The following is a 19,236-nucleotide window of genomic DNA, read 5'->3' as shown; positions in this document are numbered from 1 at the left end:
GCAGTCAGGTTTTACTTTTGACGGATAAAAATGTTCATAATGTCTATTGGTGGTGAGGTGATGTCAAGTAAACTGCCTTATTTCTGCCAGTTCAGCTCAGTGGCACTTCAGCCAGTCTATTAGTATACGTATAAATCTGATGATGATTTGGGTCATGCAGTCTCCACTGCAGGAGCACGACTAATAACAGAGGCAAATGGAGCCTTTTAACCGACGCTCCTCACGTTACCAGACGGGTTAGGGTAGCCCAAAGTTCGTTCGTTCATTCGTTTTAGCCAAACGACGTCCACTGCAAGACAAACGCCTCCCCCAAGGCTTTTCATAACGACCGATCCTTCGCTGCCCGCATCCAGGTTCATTCCCCGACCTTCTTGATCGTCGTCGGTCCACCTAGTGCTCTAAGTAGTTTGATGCAAAAATACTTACGTGTAAAATTGAGTCTTGCAATAATGTCATCCAGATGGTGCTGGTCCAGCGTAGCCTTGACAGTGATCCTCTCTCTATGCAAGCTGCGTTTGTGTCGCGAAGAACGCCGGGTGACGCGACTAACTGTGCTGTTGCGGTTGAGTAGGGGCAGCGTGAACACCATTTCGGATAAGGGTGTGTTGTCAGGACCAAATTCCTGGAATTAGAAAGGGTACTTGAAAATAATTATCATAAACACTTGATAAAGTCCAGTCAGTGCCAAATAAAGGACTCTTTTAAGATTATCTACAGATGACGTCTTTTGTTTGGTACAGCTGCCTCTGTGGTCTAGTGGTAAGACCACCTGCTTCAGACGCAGAGGTGCCGGGTTCGAATTCCAGTGGGGGCAGATTTTTCTGTTCGGTTTGGTTGGTGGTAGGGCTTGTTCTAAGTCCGCCTGGCTAGCTATCACCATCTTACCTAAGTCTGTCGCCATAACAACAATGTTATAGCCTGACCAGGAACATAAAAACCCTGGCATAGAGGCGCATCAATTGCATTTGATAGTGCAACACTGAGTACAGTCGTACCTGTGTTAAATTAATGGGCTAACTTTATGTATCAGGATTCAGGATTACGGGCTAATTTGATATTTTCATAAATTAACGAAAACACATTGTTATAGGTAACCTGGTTTAAATAATTTAAATGAAACCATCAATCGAGCTAGTAGGATTTATTTTATTATTCATCAATAATCAAATTCAGAACTTGAATATTCAACTGCAATGTCTGCTCATGAACGCTTCAAACTCGATACTCCTTTCCCAATTCCATAAAATTCAACACTTAGAAAGTGACAAAAAACTTTAAAATAGGTAGTTGAAACAAACCACAGCTAATTTTCATAGTGGACTGTACTATACGATAAACATGTCAGTCAATTTGACAACCTTTGTTGGAAACATTATTCAATGAAAATATTGTCCGAACCCTTGGTATTTCTCTTCGACAAATACTTTAACACATTGTGAACCACTTTTCTTTCACGACTATAAAAAGATTTTAGTAATTTCATTCACAAAACCAATTGCGCACATTTAAAATAAAGTTTGTTTACACTTTGACAGCAATAGACTGACATTCAAGGTGACATGTCAATGAAGTTTTTAGTTATTGTTGCCATTAAAAGAAATTAGTACCATTAGTTTTCCGCAACATGGCGAGGGTTTTTATGTTCCTGGTCAGGCTATAACAGCATTATTGTTTTCCGCGATATGAATTTTGTGGAAGGTGTCATATTACAGAAGGGAGCTTAAAATTTCGATAGAATTTAAAGCATAGAGTAAGAGTTCGTCAACACACGATCTTACATACCTTTCCATTTTATATATTCCAATCTTAAAGAGTGACCTATGTTTGGTTTCTCTTACCAAGCACTTCCCGCTAACGCAGTAGGAAGCGTTCCTCTTCCCACAGGAGGTCCCGAGAGGGAACCAGCCTTCATGCCCGTTGACCAGGTAGAACCGGTGCGACACCCGTTCGTCTTGGCACGCGATGCGGCAAGGGCGGTCGGGATCCTCTGAAAATTTAGTAGTTGACACCATAGAGTAATTTCAAGGCTCAACCGCACAACGTTTATAAAATAACATTGAAAACTCTGGCCTAGAAACTCAATTACTTTTTGGTTGAAATTTTATCGAAAACAGTTCAACCGGACAGGAGCAGATAAGCCACTCCTCTAGCTCATCATCATCATTTCAGCCACAGAACGTCCACTGCTGAACATAAGCCTCCCCCAATGATTTCCATATTGCTCGGTTGGTAGCAGCCTGCATCCAGCGCCTTCCTGCTACCTTTATGAGGTAGTCTCACGCTCGCAATCGACGAAATGAGTTGTTAGTATTTGGTACCTTTTATTAGGGTAGATCAGATTCGTACCTTGTACTGGGGATATTTGCATCCCCAAGCCGGACAGTCTTCTAACTCTCTCCTTGTATTTGGTGCACACCATCGTTGCGTACTGGTAAGGCGTCTTACGCTGCGTGCAGCCCTGCAGAAAAAACTTGGTTGATTATAGTGTGATTAAGAGCTTCTCGTGGATGTCGTAAAACGCGACTAAAGGGACACTTAATATATAAATAGGCAAGGCCTCCTCAACCAGGGTGGGTAGTGAAAGCTAAATCCTCCGGTTAACTCTAATAAATTACATAGAGGCCGTACTAATGGCGAATAATGGCCTGATGATGGATTTTATTAGAATAGGTTGCACTAGGTCGGTAAATCGGGACATCCACAACCGTGGATGCATGATGATGCCCCGGGGAGTAAGAGTAGGCGCACACCGTTGATTTTTAGTTGGCCGATAGTTGTGCCCGATTTTAAATAGTATGAAGAATCGGCCAAATCAAATCGGCGTAGTGTGCGCACTCCCATACATGCCCATACTGATCAACTGGCCGACTAAACTGTTGGCCGATAAAAAATCAACGGTGTGCGCCTACTCTTAAGGGTAAATGATCTGTAAGCAACATAGACTAATGTCCAAGGGTAGCTTACCAGGTCAGGCCTTGTGCTATCAGGCTGGCAGTGTTGTATGCTCGTGAGAATCGCCTTTTCAACCCGTTTAACCAACGTGGGGAGTAAAAGCCAAATCTTTCGTTCCCCCCGGTGAATCAAGAGTGAGTCATGATGCTTCTGCAATGATCAAGGGCATCTTACCAGATCAGGCCTTGTGCTATCAGGCCGGCACAGCTGTATGCTCGTCTGCTGAGAGCCCGACACAGCGCGCACCAGTCGCACGCCCACGCCTGGTGTAACGCAGTGGTAGTGGCAGCCGCTTGCATGCTACTGGGACGTCATGTGACCATCAGGTCTGGTCTCCTCAACCCGTTCTCTTGCCTCTGGTATACTAAAGAATGGTCCGTGAGCACGTAGAATCCCGTCCAATGACCCCTAGCTACCCATCCTTATCGCTCGCGCGTAATTATATTGCAGGGTAGCTTACCACGTCAGGCCTTGTGCTATCAGGCCGGCAGTGTTGTATGCTCGTGAAAATTGCCTTTTCAACCCGTTTAACCAACGTGGGGAGTAAAGGCCAAATTCTTAGTTGCCTCTGGTATATTAGAGAGAGTCATATTCCTGCAATCATCAAGGGTATCTTACCAGATCAGGCCTCGTGCTATCAGGCCGGCAGAGCTGTATGCTCGTCTGCTGAGAACCAGACACAGCGCGTACAAGTCGCACGCCCACGCCTGGTGTAACGCAGTGGTAGTGGCAGCCGCTGCTGGGACGCCACTGGGAGCCCACGGCCCGACGCCATGTGCCAGATGATTTTGTACTGAAAATGTATTCAAATACTACGTGACTAGAGCTATTTTTCGATCTCGGAGTTGTAGCGAACTCCGGTACAGTCAGAATAAAGATCCAGCCAGGACATACGACCATAGCTGCTATAGAACTTAAGCTAAGTTTGTCTACGGGGAAAATTAAACGGTCATTTGACTCGTAACAAATTAAAAAAATACGAGTTCAAAAGTGATCGATCTAGACATCCCTACTGCAAAGTTGAGTAGCCCCAAAAGAATGATAGACCTTAAGAAGAATGCATAGAGGATAAAAATCACCGAACAATAAGAGTACCTACATGAAAAGGTTTAATATAGATGAGAAACTTACGGAGTGGTGTAAGGTGTGGCCGTTTGTAGTTGCAATGCTTCCCACTCGCAGTCGCCAGGCTTGAGCGAGAACTCGTTGTCAATGCTGGCAGTGCACGTGAATTTCTAGAAGATGAATATAACGTGTAAACTTTTTGTAAATTACACAGATGCTCATTGTTACATTGTCGTCGCATCAGTTTTTTAGATTCCTGTTTGGCAAGTTCAATCTCTTTCGAGTGTTGGACTATTGAGCGAGGGTAGTTGAAGGCAGAGACTGAAGCACAAATTGAACTTCCCAATTCTTGAAGCAGTAATTACGCGCTCTCCCAAGATTAACTACTGATTCAGCTCCCGAACCCGTCTGGCCAGAGTGGGGAGTGTTGGTGTGTAGGCCAAATCCACAATTTGCCTTCAAGGTTCGGTATTTTTTTTATTTTTTATTTACGAGGAGGCCTGTATCTGATGGTAAGTGACGATCAGACCGAAGGTGGAAGCGAGCTTCACCCGGAATCCTCAACCACGGAGGAACTGGCTATCTTACCTCTAACTGCCGGAACACAACAATGCTGTTAACATTGTTGTTATGGCGACAGACTTAGGTAAGATGGTGGTAGCTAGCCAGGCGGACTTAAAACAAGCCCTATCACCAACCAAACCGAACAGAAAACTCTGCCCCCACTGGGAATCGAACCCGGGACCTCTGCGTCTGAAGCAGGCGGTCTTACCAGTAGCCAGAGGGGGTTATAAGAAATGGTCTTGATTCATTAGAAAGGAAAGGTTAATTAGAAAGGGTCTTGCTTCTGCAGTGGAGACAAAATGACCTGATGATGGTGATTGAGTAGTACCCACCTGGCAGACGCCGGATATGCAGAACATAGGTGACATGCGTGAGCACGCGGTTCCGTCTGGTAGAGTCCAACCGCGCGACTTGTAGCCGCCGCCGCGTGTGTCGCACCATACTGCGCATGCGCTGCTCACGTCTGGAAGAGGGTAGTTTTGTATGGTGAAGATTTTATAAAGCGCCATCTAGTTCTCAAACTATGCAAAGCTTGTGCTTTGGGTAGGTATCAGAAAACAGTACGGCTAGCATGAAAAACTTTCGAGTTCGGATCGTTTGCGTATTCGAATCGCCATCAAAAGATTTAGTACGAAAACTACAACAGCGCCCTTGTGAACGTGTCGTAAAGTGAACTTAGTGTGCGAAATGGTTGCACGAAACTTATTTTGAGAATCAAAATTGTCACGTTATCGTTTAATTCGAAGGTTGAGTATCGGATTTTGTCGAATACGAAAACGATTCGAAGACGAAAGTTGTTTATGCTAGAGGTACAGTTACAGATAGAATCAGATAGAACTCGTTGTTGTTCACCACAAGAAACTAACGTAGACTAATGCATCTCCACCAGAAAATCCAAGATGGGAACAGTGGTAAAGAATAAAGATAATAATAATATGTGAAGACATTTCAGTACTTTCTATATGTTCGAAATGAACACAAAAAATTAAGATCGTATTAAGTTTCGATGTTAAAGCTTTAAGAAGAGCATATTCTGTAAAGCATATCTAAAACAGGCACAAACGTAACTTATTAACGTACTTTCCGCCCGTGGCTTCGCCTGCGTGGAATTTTGTCTGTCACAGAAAAACTTTATCGCGCGCGTCTCTGTTTCAAAAACGGGGATAAAAACTAACCTATGTCCTTTCCCGGGACTCAAACTATCTCATTGCCAAATCGGTTCAGTGGTTTAGGCGTGAAAGCAAGACAGACAGAGTTACTTTCGCATTTATAATATTAGTATAGATATAAATATAGTACATTAAAAAAGGCAGACGAAAAGAATGGTTCTACTTACCATCGACGTCTATTCTCTGCAGACCAGTTCCTATGAGATCGGGGTCTACATCTCTCGCCCTCAAGCAAATCTGATCCGCGAACTGTCTCACAGTCATCCTTGGTACGTTGTTACACTGGAAACAATACGATACTATTGATTGCACTTAATCATAAGTAACACCAGAGTAAATATAAATAAGTAGGTCATCTTCATAGAAACGCACTCATTTCATACCTTGGACGAATAAACCATGGTTTATTCGTCCAAGTTTCATACTCATTTGTATTTACTCTGGTAACACAGAAAGTTGAAAGGCACTGAGTTTCTTCTGCTCTCTTCTCAGCTCCTGCCGATATGTTGTCCTGTTGTTGTGCAGCAATAACCATTTATTTCTGCATAAAGGTAGACGTTATAGTGATAGGTAAATTTATTTACAAAATTCTGCCTTAATGTAATTTTTTTAGAAAATATGCTTCTAAAACTGTTTTTTTTTTATAAAATCACAATATCGAATATTTCTTCGAAACTAAGCAAATACAACTACTAGTTCTTTCATCAATTTTATACATAATAGTAATATCTAACGATTGCATTAATAAAACAGGGATGTCCGCTTCTAAGGGAAAATAAAAGACTGTGCGTCTGTTCTGGGCCTAAATGGTAACTGGTAAGCTTAGGTCAGTTTTCTTGACGCAGATGTTAATAGAAACGTCCAAGGTATAAAGTAGTTACCTGTTGAGCGTGGCATGACTGGTACTTCTTGTCGTGACCTGCGCAGTAGTTATTGCCGTTGTCATGCCTGAAGAAAATAGATGAGATGAATTTAGTTCTTACGCTCTATCTATTAGCTTCCATAACATTCCATTTACTTGGGAGATATAATCGATGAAGCCTCCATTAAAACCAGCTCGTCCATCGCTCTAGAAACCATGACCGAGTATAGAGATTCATGCTCTACATTAAGTTAAGAGAATAAAAACTAATGGAACTGACTAGCTATTCTGGGCTTATCCAATAGATCTTCAGGGTTATCCCGAAGAAGCTTCAGTTAAGCTCCAATGGTTCTCCCCAATCAATGGCGAAGGCTTCGCGCCTTGGGGCAGCTTCCGCGATGTGTATATTTCATCCAATACCGTCTAGGCCCACAACTTAATGGTGGAGATTTTACGCCCTACGTTTCTAGTAAGTACTTGATTATTGATGGACTTACCTGAGCCTATTACACTTCCTAGTAGCTACAGAGACCCCAGCAGCAGCCGGTGCGTGTGTATCGTCTAGTAAGCAAGCTGAAGCGCATTCAGACCAGCCCGACCACCGGCCCCATGACCCTCGGCGGATGGTGGATCCCTCACGTTCCACGCACTCGCCTCCACGGCAGTACTGAAATGGAAACGAAGTTAAATCAAGAAACTTCAATGATAATTATAAATATCTAGTTCTAGGGGGTGTGATGGAAGTGCATTTGTGGTGAAGCCATCGTAGTTGCGTTCATCTGGCGTATACATTTGCTACTCTTTACTCGCAAAAGGATCACTCTAGGACTTTCCTATCATGGTGTCAACAGTTAAGTGCTACTATAGGTGGGCTTCGCAGTTAGTGCCACTGGCGAATAAAGTTCTTTCATTCGCAAGCATCGTTAAATAGTGAGTTTGAATACCCTTAATTGCATGTGACTATTTCTATAAACACATGACATTTGTTATAGGTAGAAATGAAGATCCAGTTTCATGAAAGTAAGAAATGTTAGTTGACTAGAGCTAGAAAAATATCTTGCGGGCACAGTTATAAATTATTGGAAACGTTATACCATATCCTCCCCGCACTTGGTGCCTTCAAGCGCTGGGTGTGAAGTCCAGGTGTACCGCTCTCGTTGACAGTGCAAATCTCTGCAGATATCTTCCAGGTTTTGGGCGGCTGAATGACGACTTCCACGGCCGTATTTTAGCATACCTGAAATCATAATGTCACAGGTGTGAACTCTAACCACTAGACTATAAAGGCGTAAATTGTCTGAATATGATACTTAAGCAGAGACTTACATTGTTGGTCAGCGTCGAATCGTTCTCCCGGTAGGATCCCTTCGGCGCTATGGTCCAGTTGTCCTGCTGAGTTACCGTGGTCCAGCAGGCATCTGGATTGCACCGTGCTGAAATAAAACATTTTTACTGAGGTTGATCTATTTCTACAATCGTTAGTCAAACAGAACACGAGATAACACATATTGGTAACAAATGGGATAACAAACAATTTTCAGAGTGCAGGCGTGAGAAAATTTCATTGCCCCATAATGGTACGCGTTGTTAAGTAGGCTTATACTCGTACATCCAATTAATGAGGCTGAGGTTGGTGGTGTAAGCGCTTGGGTAGGTCGTTGTCATGTCGCTTGCCTTGACTATAGACTGGAATGTTATCTGTGACTTACTCTAGAAACTTCTGGAGGTAGTTCTTGCTGCACTGCGACCAAGTGATCTTGCCACTGCCCAGGGTAGGGCTCATGATGTAGGCGCTTGGGTCGCAGCCGTTGTCCGCTTGGGGACCGTCGTGCCGCATACCCAGACTGGAAGTTGGGAAGTCCGTTATCGTCCGTCACGTTTATCGTGGTGATGATTAAAATGGGTTTGGAATTTAGAAAACTCAGTTATTGAATATAGATATAGACATGTTGGCAGATCAGCGGGGTTACTCCGAAAAACGTTATTCGAATGTTGCCATCCCATTCACGCAAATCGAGAAGCCAGCATGACCGATAGATCGGATACTACGGAAACGGTGTTTCAGAGTAGCCCTGTAGGATCTGTTCCAAGCGAATCTAAAAAACGTTCAAATAATGCGATTTTCAAATAATATTTTTTGGAGAGATTTCACGGCAAAGTTCCTTTAAACAGTTTTATTATTAAGAAGTCATAAGAGACACCAAAATAATATTTATCATCATGCTTATCATTCGCATGCATTTTAACCTTGTTACAAACTTACTTGTGTCCAATTTCGTGTGCCACGACGTAAACGCTCTCGAAGTGCCTTCCTTCGTTGACTGTACAGCTGCTGGTCACTGTGCACATCCCTGCTACGGGTGCCAGTCCTAAAATATTAACAGAAATTAACTCAAGATACCTTACTTTGTCAAGTTTAAACGGTTCTAGATAAACTATACTCAACATCAAATAAATCGCACCTTCCGCGACGCGGACTTTAAAGATTTTCTTCTGACATAATCATGGTGCCCCAACAATATTGGTGTTATTTGAAAGCCCAATAAATATCGTTAAAGAAAAACACATTCAATTTATTAATCAATGATTAACATATACCATAAATGTGACTTGAAAAAATACCTCACTTTGGGCTCACCTCTGGGATCAATTAGACCATTTTTTATGGTTATAAAACCAAATAATGATCTCACGTGTCCTCTTTAACAGATGGATAGCGATTAATCTCAACTTAACAGTTTTATACCCATAAAAGTTGGCTCAAGCGTAACTACCTATTTTTTCAAGAAGTGACTCTGGATCCTTCTAAAGACACATTTTTATGGTAAAAACCTTTCCCATAGTGAAATCAAGTTTAGAACTAGGCTTTTAAATAGTGCCAATATTGGTGGGAAGTGGGGATGCATACGTTTGAAAGTGCTTGTCGCGCGAGGTGCGATTTATTTGACGACGAGTGTATAAAAAGAGCTAATAAAGTATTAGGCGCCTTCAAATTACACTAAAGGGACGCGCATTGCGGCTTTTAGAAATTGTATGAAATACTAGCGGCCGCCCGCGACTTCGTACGCGTGGATCCTGTTTTACCCCCTTTTCCCGAATTTTCTTTGCTATAAACCTCACGGAGCCCGAGACCTTTCCAACGAATGCAAAACCGTGGAAATCGGTTCGTGCGTTCTGGAGTTATAGCGTCAGGGAGGAAAACCCGACTTATTTTTATAAGTAGATAATAGTAGGCGCCGCCACTGCAGCGCTGCCTCTCACTTTTCTGATTTGAAGAGGGCTTACTTAAATATTTTTAAAGCGCTAAAAATGCTTCTCTTGTTCTGATTTTTTGTCAAATGTAATGTTGCTCCATGCAAGTTAGTTTACAAAAGTTTAAGTGTTAAGAACTCTACAGAAAAAAAAATGTGGAAAAGATTAACGCATTCTCCATCTTCCATAATCTCTATTAATCTAGTAAATAATTTCACGGCTCCACAATCCATCGATCATGCTTTCCCAATCGAACCAGATTTATTGTGTTCGTCTAGACATAACGAAGCGAAGATTGATGTGGTCCCATTAGACATAGAACATTAAACCTGCGATTGCGATCGCTGAGAGCGTTAAGAATTACAAAATTCCCAGCTGTGCGTATTTCACACACGGTTATGGTACAGCCACACTGCTTTTATTCCTCAACTAAGTAATTCCAATCCAATTCACTCATGGTGTTTGTAACAACAATAAATTATGCCAAAAAAATTCAATTGTTTTTACGCTCTACAACTTTATAAAAGAAAGTTCAAACAAGGTCTTCCGAAAAACTAATCAAATAAAATACTTTGTCCATTTTTTATTAGTAACCTTTTTTAAGGACTGGAAGAGTAAGTAGTACTAATTTTTATTTTCTCTTAGAACCAAACTTACAAATGTTTGCTTTATACATAAATATTAGTTACATTCTTACTTTATTCTCAATAATCTTAACCAATGATAATATCAGCAGGAGAAATCTCTAGCATCAAGAAAATAATATTACATAACTGTTGTCATTAGAAGCAGTCCCTATACTACAAACAGATGCGGTGTGACTTCTCCCTTACACCTTAGTTAAGAATTTCAAGAATGGTTTATTACTAAAAGAAAATGAGAAACTTGTGAAAGTAATTTACTATTTTTCATTTAAAATGAAAAATAAAATTGCGGCTTAATGTCAGATATTAATTAGTGATTACTGTTAGATAAAAGGAATGGTTTATGACCGGTAGATAAACTGCGATTACAAAAAGAAAGTGAGTTTAATAAACTTCAAGCTCACCTACAACTTGACTGCTGACTTTCCCATTCTTATTCACCACGTACAAGTCCAGTCCTGTCAGAATCAAAGCGTGGTCCCAATGCAACGGGTCATTGTCACCAGGAGGGTTCTCCAGCCTTTGCCATGTGCAGAAATTGCTCAAAAACCTATCTATGTCATGAGGCCGCTTCAAATTCACTGGGTCTTCGTGCAGAATTTCCAACCTTTTCAAAATAAAATTCACTGGCCTCCCAAGAGATGGGTCGTGGTATATCAACTGCACTGCATTGATCATTGCTAAAACAAATCTCACTAACTCCCTCTCTGTGTCTTTTGGGAAATTCACTGTCATATGCTTGTAAAGATCTCTATCAACAAATACTGCTGTTTCCACAAAAATCGCTGGTAGGATTGCTCTTTTCTGCCTTTTTGTGTCTGGCACCAGCTTCTGCAGAAAGGCTCCGATGGTTTTATTTCTATGGTCTAAATTCAATTTGAAGTCTTCTAAACTAGTTTTGCTTGTTGATTCAGTATCCACCTCCCTTTTTCTCCTGTGTTTGGTCCATGTTCGTGAAGATTGAGGTTCAACTGAGGTATTAAGTTCATCTCTTTCTATACAAGTATCTTCAGATTCTTCTTTATTGTTATTTGAATCAGTTATCTTACGCTTAACTATGATATGTACTTTTGAGTCAGTTTTGTGGAACCTTTCTGGTAGTGGATGAATTAAAAAGTAACTGTCGTTGGATTTGACTAAACCTCTCTGTAAAAAAATAACAAATCAATGAAGTAAAGTTTTATTAGATATCATCACTATCAGCAGACATTATGTTTTCATGTTTAATTGCAGTTCTATAATATCATTTGTCTATCTTATGGCGACAAAATATTGATTCATCAATAAAATTAGTAACTCTCCGGCAAATTTTTAGTACTGGATCTATCTATCTAGTAAGAACACGTACAGTAGCGTCAAATAGTTCGTAACACCCAAAGTAGCCAAAAAGTTCGCAACTTTTTGATCACTTTGGGTGTTACCAGCTTTTAAACGCTGATGGCGCATCCACACATGCCGCCGGCTTATGCTACCGGGTTTGCCGCCGGCTTTCAAAATGCCTTGCCAGTGTGCCGTCCTGGCCGCCGGGTTGTCGCCGGCCGTGCCGCCCGGCATTTGTGGATGCGCTATAACTGACATGATGTACAATATTGACACTTACCACATCATTACAAGCAAACAACGCAGCATTCTCGCTCTTATAATAACAACTATCCAGCTCCTCATCAGAATGCTGGTCCAGCACAGCCTCGGTACTGTTGAGCCATCTCCTCATGAGCAGGAACTGCGGGTCTAGGAAACTGTTTCTAGGACTTAGCTTCACGTCTAGGTGTTTCTTTAGTACGACTAGGTCTTCGTCATCGTGAAATAGGGAACGCTTGCGGCGCTTCGGGTGTTTTAGATGGGCTAGATCAAATTCGGCATCTGCGAAAAAAAATTGCTCAGGTTCACTTTGCTCTACACAATTTTAGTCTACAACAGATTTGATATTAAAGCATCGCTTTATTCACTACCCCTCATATAAACAGCATCTCACTAAGGCCCGATTCGACCAAACTTTTATCCGAGAATAACTCCTGGTATAACTGACACATTGACAGTTTCAGAATGGGAAATATGTCAAAATGTTCAATTACTGACGATTTATTCTGAGATTATTATTTACTCTTGTTTAGTCGAATCCACTCTAAGCGAGAGCCACAGAAAAGAGAGTCTATGTTACATTACAAATACGGTTCAGTAACTACCTACCTGTGTATTTTAAACGATTGTAGTTAATTTTTTTTTGTTTTCGGTTAGAATTAAATTAGGCTGTTTATGAACTTAAGATCTAGACTTACCGTTAGGATTGGCACCAAAAAAGAATATTTTCTCAGACTCTGTTAGATGACTCAGCAACTGCTTTGTGTGTTCCTGGAACAATAAAAACTACTATTAGAATAACTTTATGTTGCAGGCATATGTATAATTGTGTACTTATGATTAATTTATCATAATTATGTCGTTTCGAATAATTACTAGGAAGTAGACGATACATTACGCTGTTATAAGTTTCAAGACATTTTTATGTAGTAGGTACTATTCGCGTACTATAATTATAAAAGTGTCGCGTTGAGATCCGTGATTCTTACTGTTTTGTAATCAAAATGGATATAGATAGACCTCGGCTTGCATCTAGTGCCTTCCCGCAACCATTATTAGGACATCTGTCTACTACGCGAAAAGAACGCAAAAGTTTAAAATCTAATATTACTAGAAAGACCGACGACCTCATAAAGGGAAGACGCTGGATGCGGCCGCTACCAACCGGGCAATATGGGAATCATTAGGGGAGGCCTATGTTCAGCAGTGGACGTCCTATGGCTGAAAATAATGATGATGGTGATGATCTAGGAAGTGTTAGAAACCACTTTATTTTCATTAACCTTGACTCTATCTAATTACAAATAGTAATCTATTGTGTTTGTCTGTCATTGGTATTATGAGAAGTAGCCTCGACACACAAATTTTGACAATGGATGGTTTCGCACGAAGTCAGCGATTAATCGGATCTTTGGGTAAGGAATAATTTAAAAGAAACTACTCGTTTTGCGGAAAGTGTATCAAAAGATTGCAATTCATGCATTTTAGTTAGATGACTCTTCTAACTCTACACGCCCTTCTTCTTCTTGTCGTGTCGACAACAAACCTATACAGTGTCAGCCCAAAATTCCGTTACAAAAGTGGCGTTGTCAGTAGCATTAATTTTGCAGTACAGTTGTTTGGGCACGCAGGCATTGTAGAATTTGATTTTACATGACGCAGGGCACGTCGAAACTACGCAACATCTTTTCGTCCAAAATACCCCAGTGCCTGAAGACGAAAGTCTACAACCAATGTGTGTTACCTGTGATGACTTATGGCTCGGAAACGTGGCCCCTCACTATAGGCCTTATACAGAAGCTCAAAGTTGCACAGCGTGCTATGGAGAGGGCTATGCTCGGTGTTTCTTTACGAGATCGAATCAGAAATGAGGAGATCCGTAAACGAACTAAAGTCGCTGACATAGCCCGACGGATCAGCAAGCTGAAGTGGCAGTGGGCAGGGCACATAGTACGCAGAACTGACGGCCGATGGGGCAGCAAGGTTCTGGAATGGAGGCCACGTACCGGAAAACGCAGCGTGGGACGTCCACCCACAAGGTGGACCGACGACCTGATAAAGGTAGCGGGAAGGCGCTGGATGCAGGCCGCTACCAACCGTGCGATGTGGAAGTCATTGGGGGAGGCCTATGTTCAGCAGTGGACGTCCTGTGGCTGAAATGATGATGATGATGATGAGGGCACGTCGCGACATCAAGTGCTTCATCGACTGGGGAACACAACCACACTTGCACTCCAAGTTTGAGCCATCCGAGAATCCCCACGATCAGATTGTCCTTGCTACGGCCGACCTGCTTCCGAAGTCTATTTAAAGACTTCAAGGTAACCCCTGGCTTACAACTATGTTAAAATATGTGGCTATATTATAAGAAATTGATTTACCAAAAATACCAAATAAGTTGATATCGCTCTCGCCTACAACTTGCAAGCAGCATGCAGCATGAAGTATGCAAGAGAAGTACAGGGGTATTGTTTAATTGGTGATTATCCACACTCTTTGTATTGGCTGGAGATCTATTTTTTGCGTTTCCAAGACAATAGTTGTGTATAAGTTTTATAGCTTTTTCTATTATTGTCTAATTATAATTAGAGAATAATTATTTTGCGGAGAAAGCGCATTTTCTTGCTTTTCTATTGTTCACCTAATTAATATTGTAGGTTGTGTCCTGTAGCTAATTAATAATTAATTATTACCATGTTTAACGAAGATAGATTTATGTAACCTAAATAATTAAAGAATATTCTTTTTCTAGTTTTCTAGTCAGCAATGGAAAGGTTAATGATGTCAGAACTTAATATTATGGGCTAATAATTTATTGACTTGAATTTATGTTTGAAATTTTTCCAAACTCGTTAAGTAAAAGTAGCTTACTGCTAGTTACAGCCTTCGTTATTCGTAACGTAATATTGTTTTGACGCAGTGTTTTGTGTTGCTTGGCACGTTTTGTCACAAAACAGGGGCAAAATTGCACCGTAAGGTTTTAAGTAAGCTTTCAGATAACTTTTAAATACTTATAGGTATAAGTATTTAAAAGTTATCTGAAAGCTTACTTAAAAAGTAAATTGCTTTTATGACTACGGTAGACATAATAGGCTGACACGATGATGAAAGGAACTATAAGGTGATAAGTTTCTACTTATGTTCTTCAATGGTCATTTGCCTTTGTACAATCGAAGCCAAAACCTCAAGTCATCAATAAAATTGAAAGTGTTCAATCATCTCTATTTGCCATAGCAACCGTTAATTATACTGACAAACTGCCCAATCATTATGCTATTACGCGGGTTCAGATTTCCTCTGCTTTCTTTCTGAATTAGATAATTTTCTTCTGACCATTGACCCGTGGTAGGGCTGTGAAAGGTTTATTATGAATTGAAGCTTCGTGGCTAAAAATAAATAAAAAATACGGTCTGTAAAAAAGCTCTCATATTTAAAATCCTCTCTAAAGGATTATCTAACTGGTTGAAGTTATTTATTTAAGAATATTTTTTTGTCATCGTGGCTTAGTCTTATGTAGCTACAACAAAAATTCCTTACAATATTCGTACATTTGGATTGTATTAATTTCAATATTATTTGTGCCGGTAGATTTGTATCATCCGGAGACAATAAAATGTCAGTTGGTAAAAATATTTATTCCGATCTTTTAAATAAAATGTCATGGTCTCAAAGTAACGATTGCCAGGAATCGAACTATACAAAAGATAAACGAATCTACATTCAGTGTAGAGGTTAAAGGTCTCCCTGGTGTTAGGTTGACTAATGCCCGTTTTCACCATTAATCCCTAATTTTTAAGAGACCCCTATGAAAACAAAATTCCTGTTATGGGTCACTTAAAAATTAGGGATTGATGGTGAAAACGGGCATAATTCTGCTACTGTCTCTTAGATTTTTTTTGTCATTTTCAGTCAAATGTTGATTTCACTGAAAAGAAACAGAATAGTGTTATTTCCAAAACGATAATGAGACCGTTTCAGTTTAAATAAAGTAATTCAAATTACAACACTGAATCCTACGCTACACGATATTTAGACAGAGCGAAATAAATTCGTAATTATTTATTTGAAATCCATAAATTACAAAATAATTTACTTTAAACGCATTCTGGCAACCCTGTTCAGTAGAGCGCGAAAGTGCAAAATCGTTTCGTCGGTACATCTCAATGTTTTGAATACAATAGTTCAACGTCGACCGGCGCAAGAGTTGCATAATAGATTGGCGTGGAAATTGGATTATTTTGCTTGGGATTAGACGGTTTGTTTGATACTCGTGACGGATTATTGTGGCAGGTGTATTTGTTATTAAGATGATAAATAAGTTGATAGTTTTAAGAATAAGATTATAAATTACATAATAAATGACTTGTTGTAATGCTACTGAGCTCTTCAGAAAGCAGAAAGTGTTGATTAGAAAGAGATTTTCTTATAAGCCTTTTTGAGTTAGTTTTTCTAAGAGATGCGTATTCCGTTACAGATCTCTCTGTGTACACAATGAAAACTAGCTTTTGCCCGCGGCTCCGCCCGCGTAAAATTTTGTCTGTCACCGAAAACTATCCATGCCCATCGAAATCGATTCAGTGGTTTAGACTTGAAAGACAGACAGACAGAGTTACTTTCGCATTTAATATTAGTAGGGATTGAAACATTATTTACTTTATAAGTCCAATTAAAACATAAATCTTTTCTCCAAACGACACAGCCCTATACGAGAAAATGAAGTCTAAATAGGTCACCGCGAACACAAGCAAGTCTAGCTGTAGCTACACTCCTGCAGAAAGCTGTTCTCTATTGTTTTAGCTAGAGCTATCTTGGATCAAGCTTTCTAGAGATAGTAGGTAAGTCTGTCTAGATAGGCTCTACAATTCGCAGTGCAGTTTCTTTTTCTTTGTAGCTAAAGTTGAATGAAAATCTTTATTCTGTGATTTAGTAAGTGGTCGATCAGGCAATGAGAATAGGCTAGATGACAAAATTTAAATTTTTGTCCGTCAGATAATGAGAAAGTATTACACTCGTATTTTTTATTTTCTTTCATGATTAAATAATAACAGTGTTACATCGACGTCATTTTTGAGTAGATTTTATATATTTTATTTTACTCAAAAGTGATGTCATGCGACGTTTCAACTCAAATAATACTGTAATTATTCGATTATGAAAATTAAAAAAAAATACGTGTCCAATATTTTTTTATTATCTGTCTGACGGACTAAATAGAATTTCGATTTCATTACCCAGTCATCTTCCCAATTGAACTTCTTTTACATGTCTAGAAGGTGAAAAAAATAACAAGACAAAACTTATAATGATAACTACATAAAAAACTAAGCATCGTCTTTTGTTTGAGTATTAAAATTAATTAATTTGCCATCAATTTAGTCCAGAAAGAAGTAGTTAGATATGTTAATTAGTGCAATAATATTGAGTTTTAAAGGTAATTGCAAGTAAAATGTTTAATAGCTGAAAGCTGCGGGTAAATAGCAATAAATAGGATCCCTATATTGCAGTTAGCTGTCGAGTCACCTTGACAAAACGTGTGCTGTTGGCATACCAGCTGTCTATTCACGATTTGTCTCGCACAGGGCTGGACTCAGTGGATATTTGTCTGTATTAAAAATCGCAGACAGTAAGCGCCACTGCGTTTATAGTGACAACAAATAAAATCTAACAACGAAAAGCAGTAACCACAGGCTACAAAGATAAGCATTCATTATACACATTCCATGCAAGACAAAATAATAGGAATTAATTGCCACTACTATATTTTAGCCAAAGTGTTCGCAAGACGTCTTTTTTACAATTTTATTAAGAATAAAGTTCTAACTTTTGTCTACTTTGTGTGTAATGAACTAATTGACGCTGACGGTACATGCTTATAACTCTACACATCCTAACTTTATAAGCCTTAACTAAAGTAACAAACTACACCTTAGTCAAAATATATGGCATGGCCGTTTTATAATCGTCACATGAAAAATGTATTCACTGTTCATATTTTTCCGTTAAGTATACGATAGTTCTTATTGAATAAATCATATTGAACTTATTACGGCCCTGGCGAGCAGACTGTCCTAGTTATTACTTCAACTATCACTGTGATCCAAAAGTTAAAAAAGGAATTTACTATGCAAGGTCTTTATTAAATGTCTTCGCTTTATTGTAGTGAAATATGCTCCAATAAATACCTAAACTAAACCCAAAGTATAGTAAGACATTATGTTAAATTAAAAAACTGCTTTACATTTTATTCAGCTACGAGTGTGATAGGCTTAATATTTTTAGTCTTAATAGCAGATAGTGATATTATATTTTGACTAAAGTAATATTTTGTTTTTGGTGCACCTAGCTATGATTGCAGACAAAAGAAAATTCATGCCCTAAGTTCTTTAGAGTGTCATTTTTGTTTTCTTAGACTGAGTTGCACCACTTTATTTTAACAGTGACTATAGCCATATAATAACCGGTGTTTTTTGTATGGAGTTTGACAGTGCAATCTAGCCTTAACTTTGTCCAATTCGTTCGAAAAACAACTTATAAAGCTCATTTGCAAACGCACTTTCTACCGTTACACGTTTCTACCAAACAGATAAACACAGTACACCGCCTTGTCTTTGTTTGAAGCAATTAAAAGCAGCCGGAAGCGAGACGAAAAATGCAATCTTGATCCTGCCAAACAAAGGACGCAGGGAAATTAAATTTTCCGGGTTTCGGGAGATGCTAGCGATTGTGATTATAATTATGGTTTATTCACGTCGGTTTGATTATAATTTTGTTTGTATGCTAATACGGGTCTCACAGGCTATTTTTGTCTTGAATGCAGTTTTTTGATATTGTTTACCAACTTAATATCCACCAAGTTGGTGAACATAGCGATTAACGCTCAGAGGTTTTTCAATTCACAAAAAACGTAGGTGTTGAATTTATAGCGTTCTTCCAAAAGACCATACGTAAAGGACTGCACACGCCACCAGTATGGTACTTATGTAGTCTAACTTTATCAAACATTGTTAACTTGACAAATCTTTCATAGAAAACTACATAAATGACCGGTTCTTTATGTCTCAACCTACTGCAACGATTAAAAAGAGACATTTCCAGCCGAAACATTGTTTGCCAGTTGGCCAGTGCCGTCGGCGGATATCACTTTTAG

The 19,236-nt window shown here is 39.6% G+C and overlaps 1 protein-coding gene across 1 annotated transcript in view; it reads right to left on the bottom strand.

Moving 5' to 3' along the window:
* The window catches only part of LOC135080151 (A disintegrin and metalloproteinase with thrombospondin motifs adt-2), an 82,487-nt gene that overhangs the window by 472 nt on the left and 62,779 nt on the right, over positions 1 to 19,236 (bottom strand). Inside the window, exons 2-17 of the mRNA XM_063974835.1 lie at positions 12,788 to 12,860; positions 12,109 to 12,371; positions 10,913 to 11,654; positions 8,876 to 8,981; positions 8,322 to 8,456; positions 7,939 to 8,045; positions 7,707 to 7,849; positions 7,110 to 7,279; positions 6,632 to 6,698; positions 5,918 to 6,032; positions 4,914 to 5,044; positions 4,084 to 4,187; positions 3,571 to 3,745; positions 2,347 to 2,458; positions 1,839 to 1,987; positions 427 to 622 (exon numbers count right to left, since the gene is read on the bottom strand). Coding sequence (XP_063830905.1) covers positions 427 to 622; positions 1,839 to 1,987; positions 2,347 to 2,458; positions 3,571 to 3,745; positions 4,084 to 4,187; positions 4,914 to 5,044; positions 5,918 to 6,032; positions 6,632 to 6,698; positions 7,110 to 7,279; positions 7,707 to 7,849; positions 7,939 to 8,045; positions 8,322 to 8,456; positions 8,876 to 8,981; positions 10,913 to 11,654; positions 12,109 to 12,371; positions 12,788 to 12,860 — 2,788 coding nt within the window. The remainder of the gene's footprint in view (positions 1 to 426; positions 623 to 1,838; positions 1,988 to 2,346; positions 2,459 to 3,570; positions 3,746 to 4,083; positions 4,188 to 4,913; positions 5,045 to 5,917; positions 6,033 to 6,631; positions 6,699 to 7,109; positions 7,280 to 7,706; positions 7,850 to 7,938; positions 8,046 to 8,321; positions 8,457 to 8,875; positions 8,982 to 10,912; positions 11,655 to 12,108; positions 12,372 to 12,787; positions 12,861 to 19,236) is intronic.

Source organism: Ostrinia nubilalis, chromosome 17 (assembly GCF_963855985.1).
Source record: "Ostrinia nubilalis chromosome 17, ilOstNubi1.1, whole genome shotgun sequence".
Lineage (NCBI taxonomy): Eukaryota > Metazoa > Arthropoda > Insecta > Lepidoptera > Crambidae > Ostrinia > Ostrinia nubilalis.
Note: the sequence above shows the minus strand (reverse complement) of the source record. Positions and strands in the feature narration are given on the sequence as shown.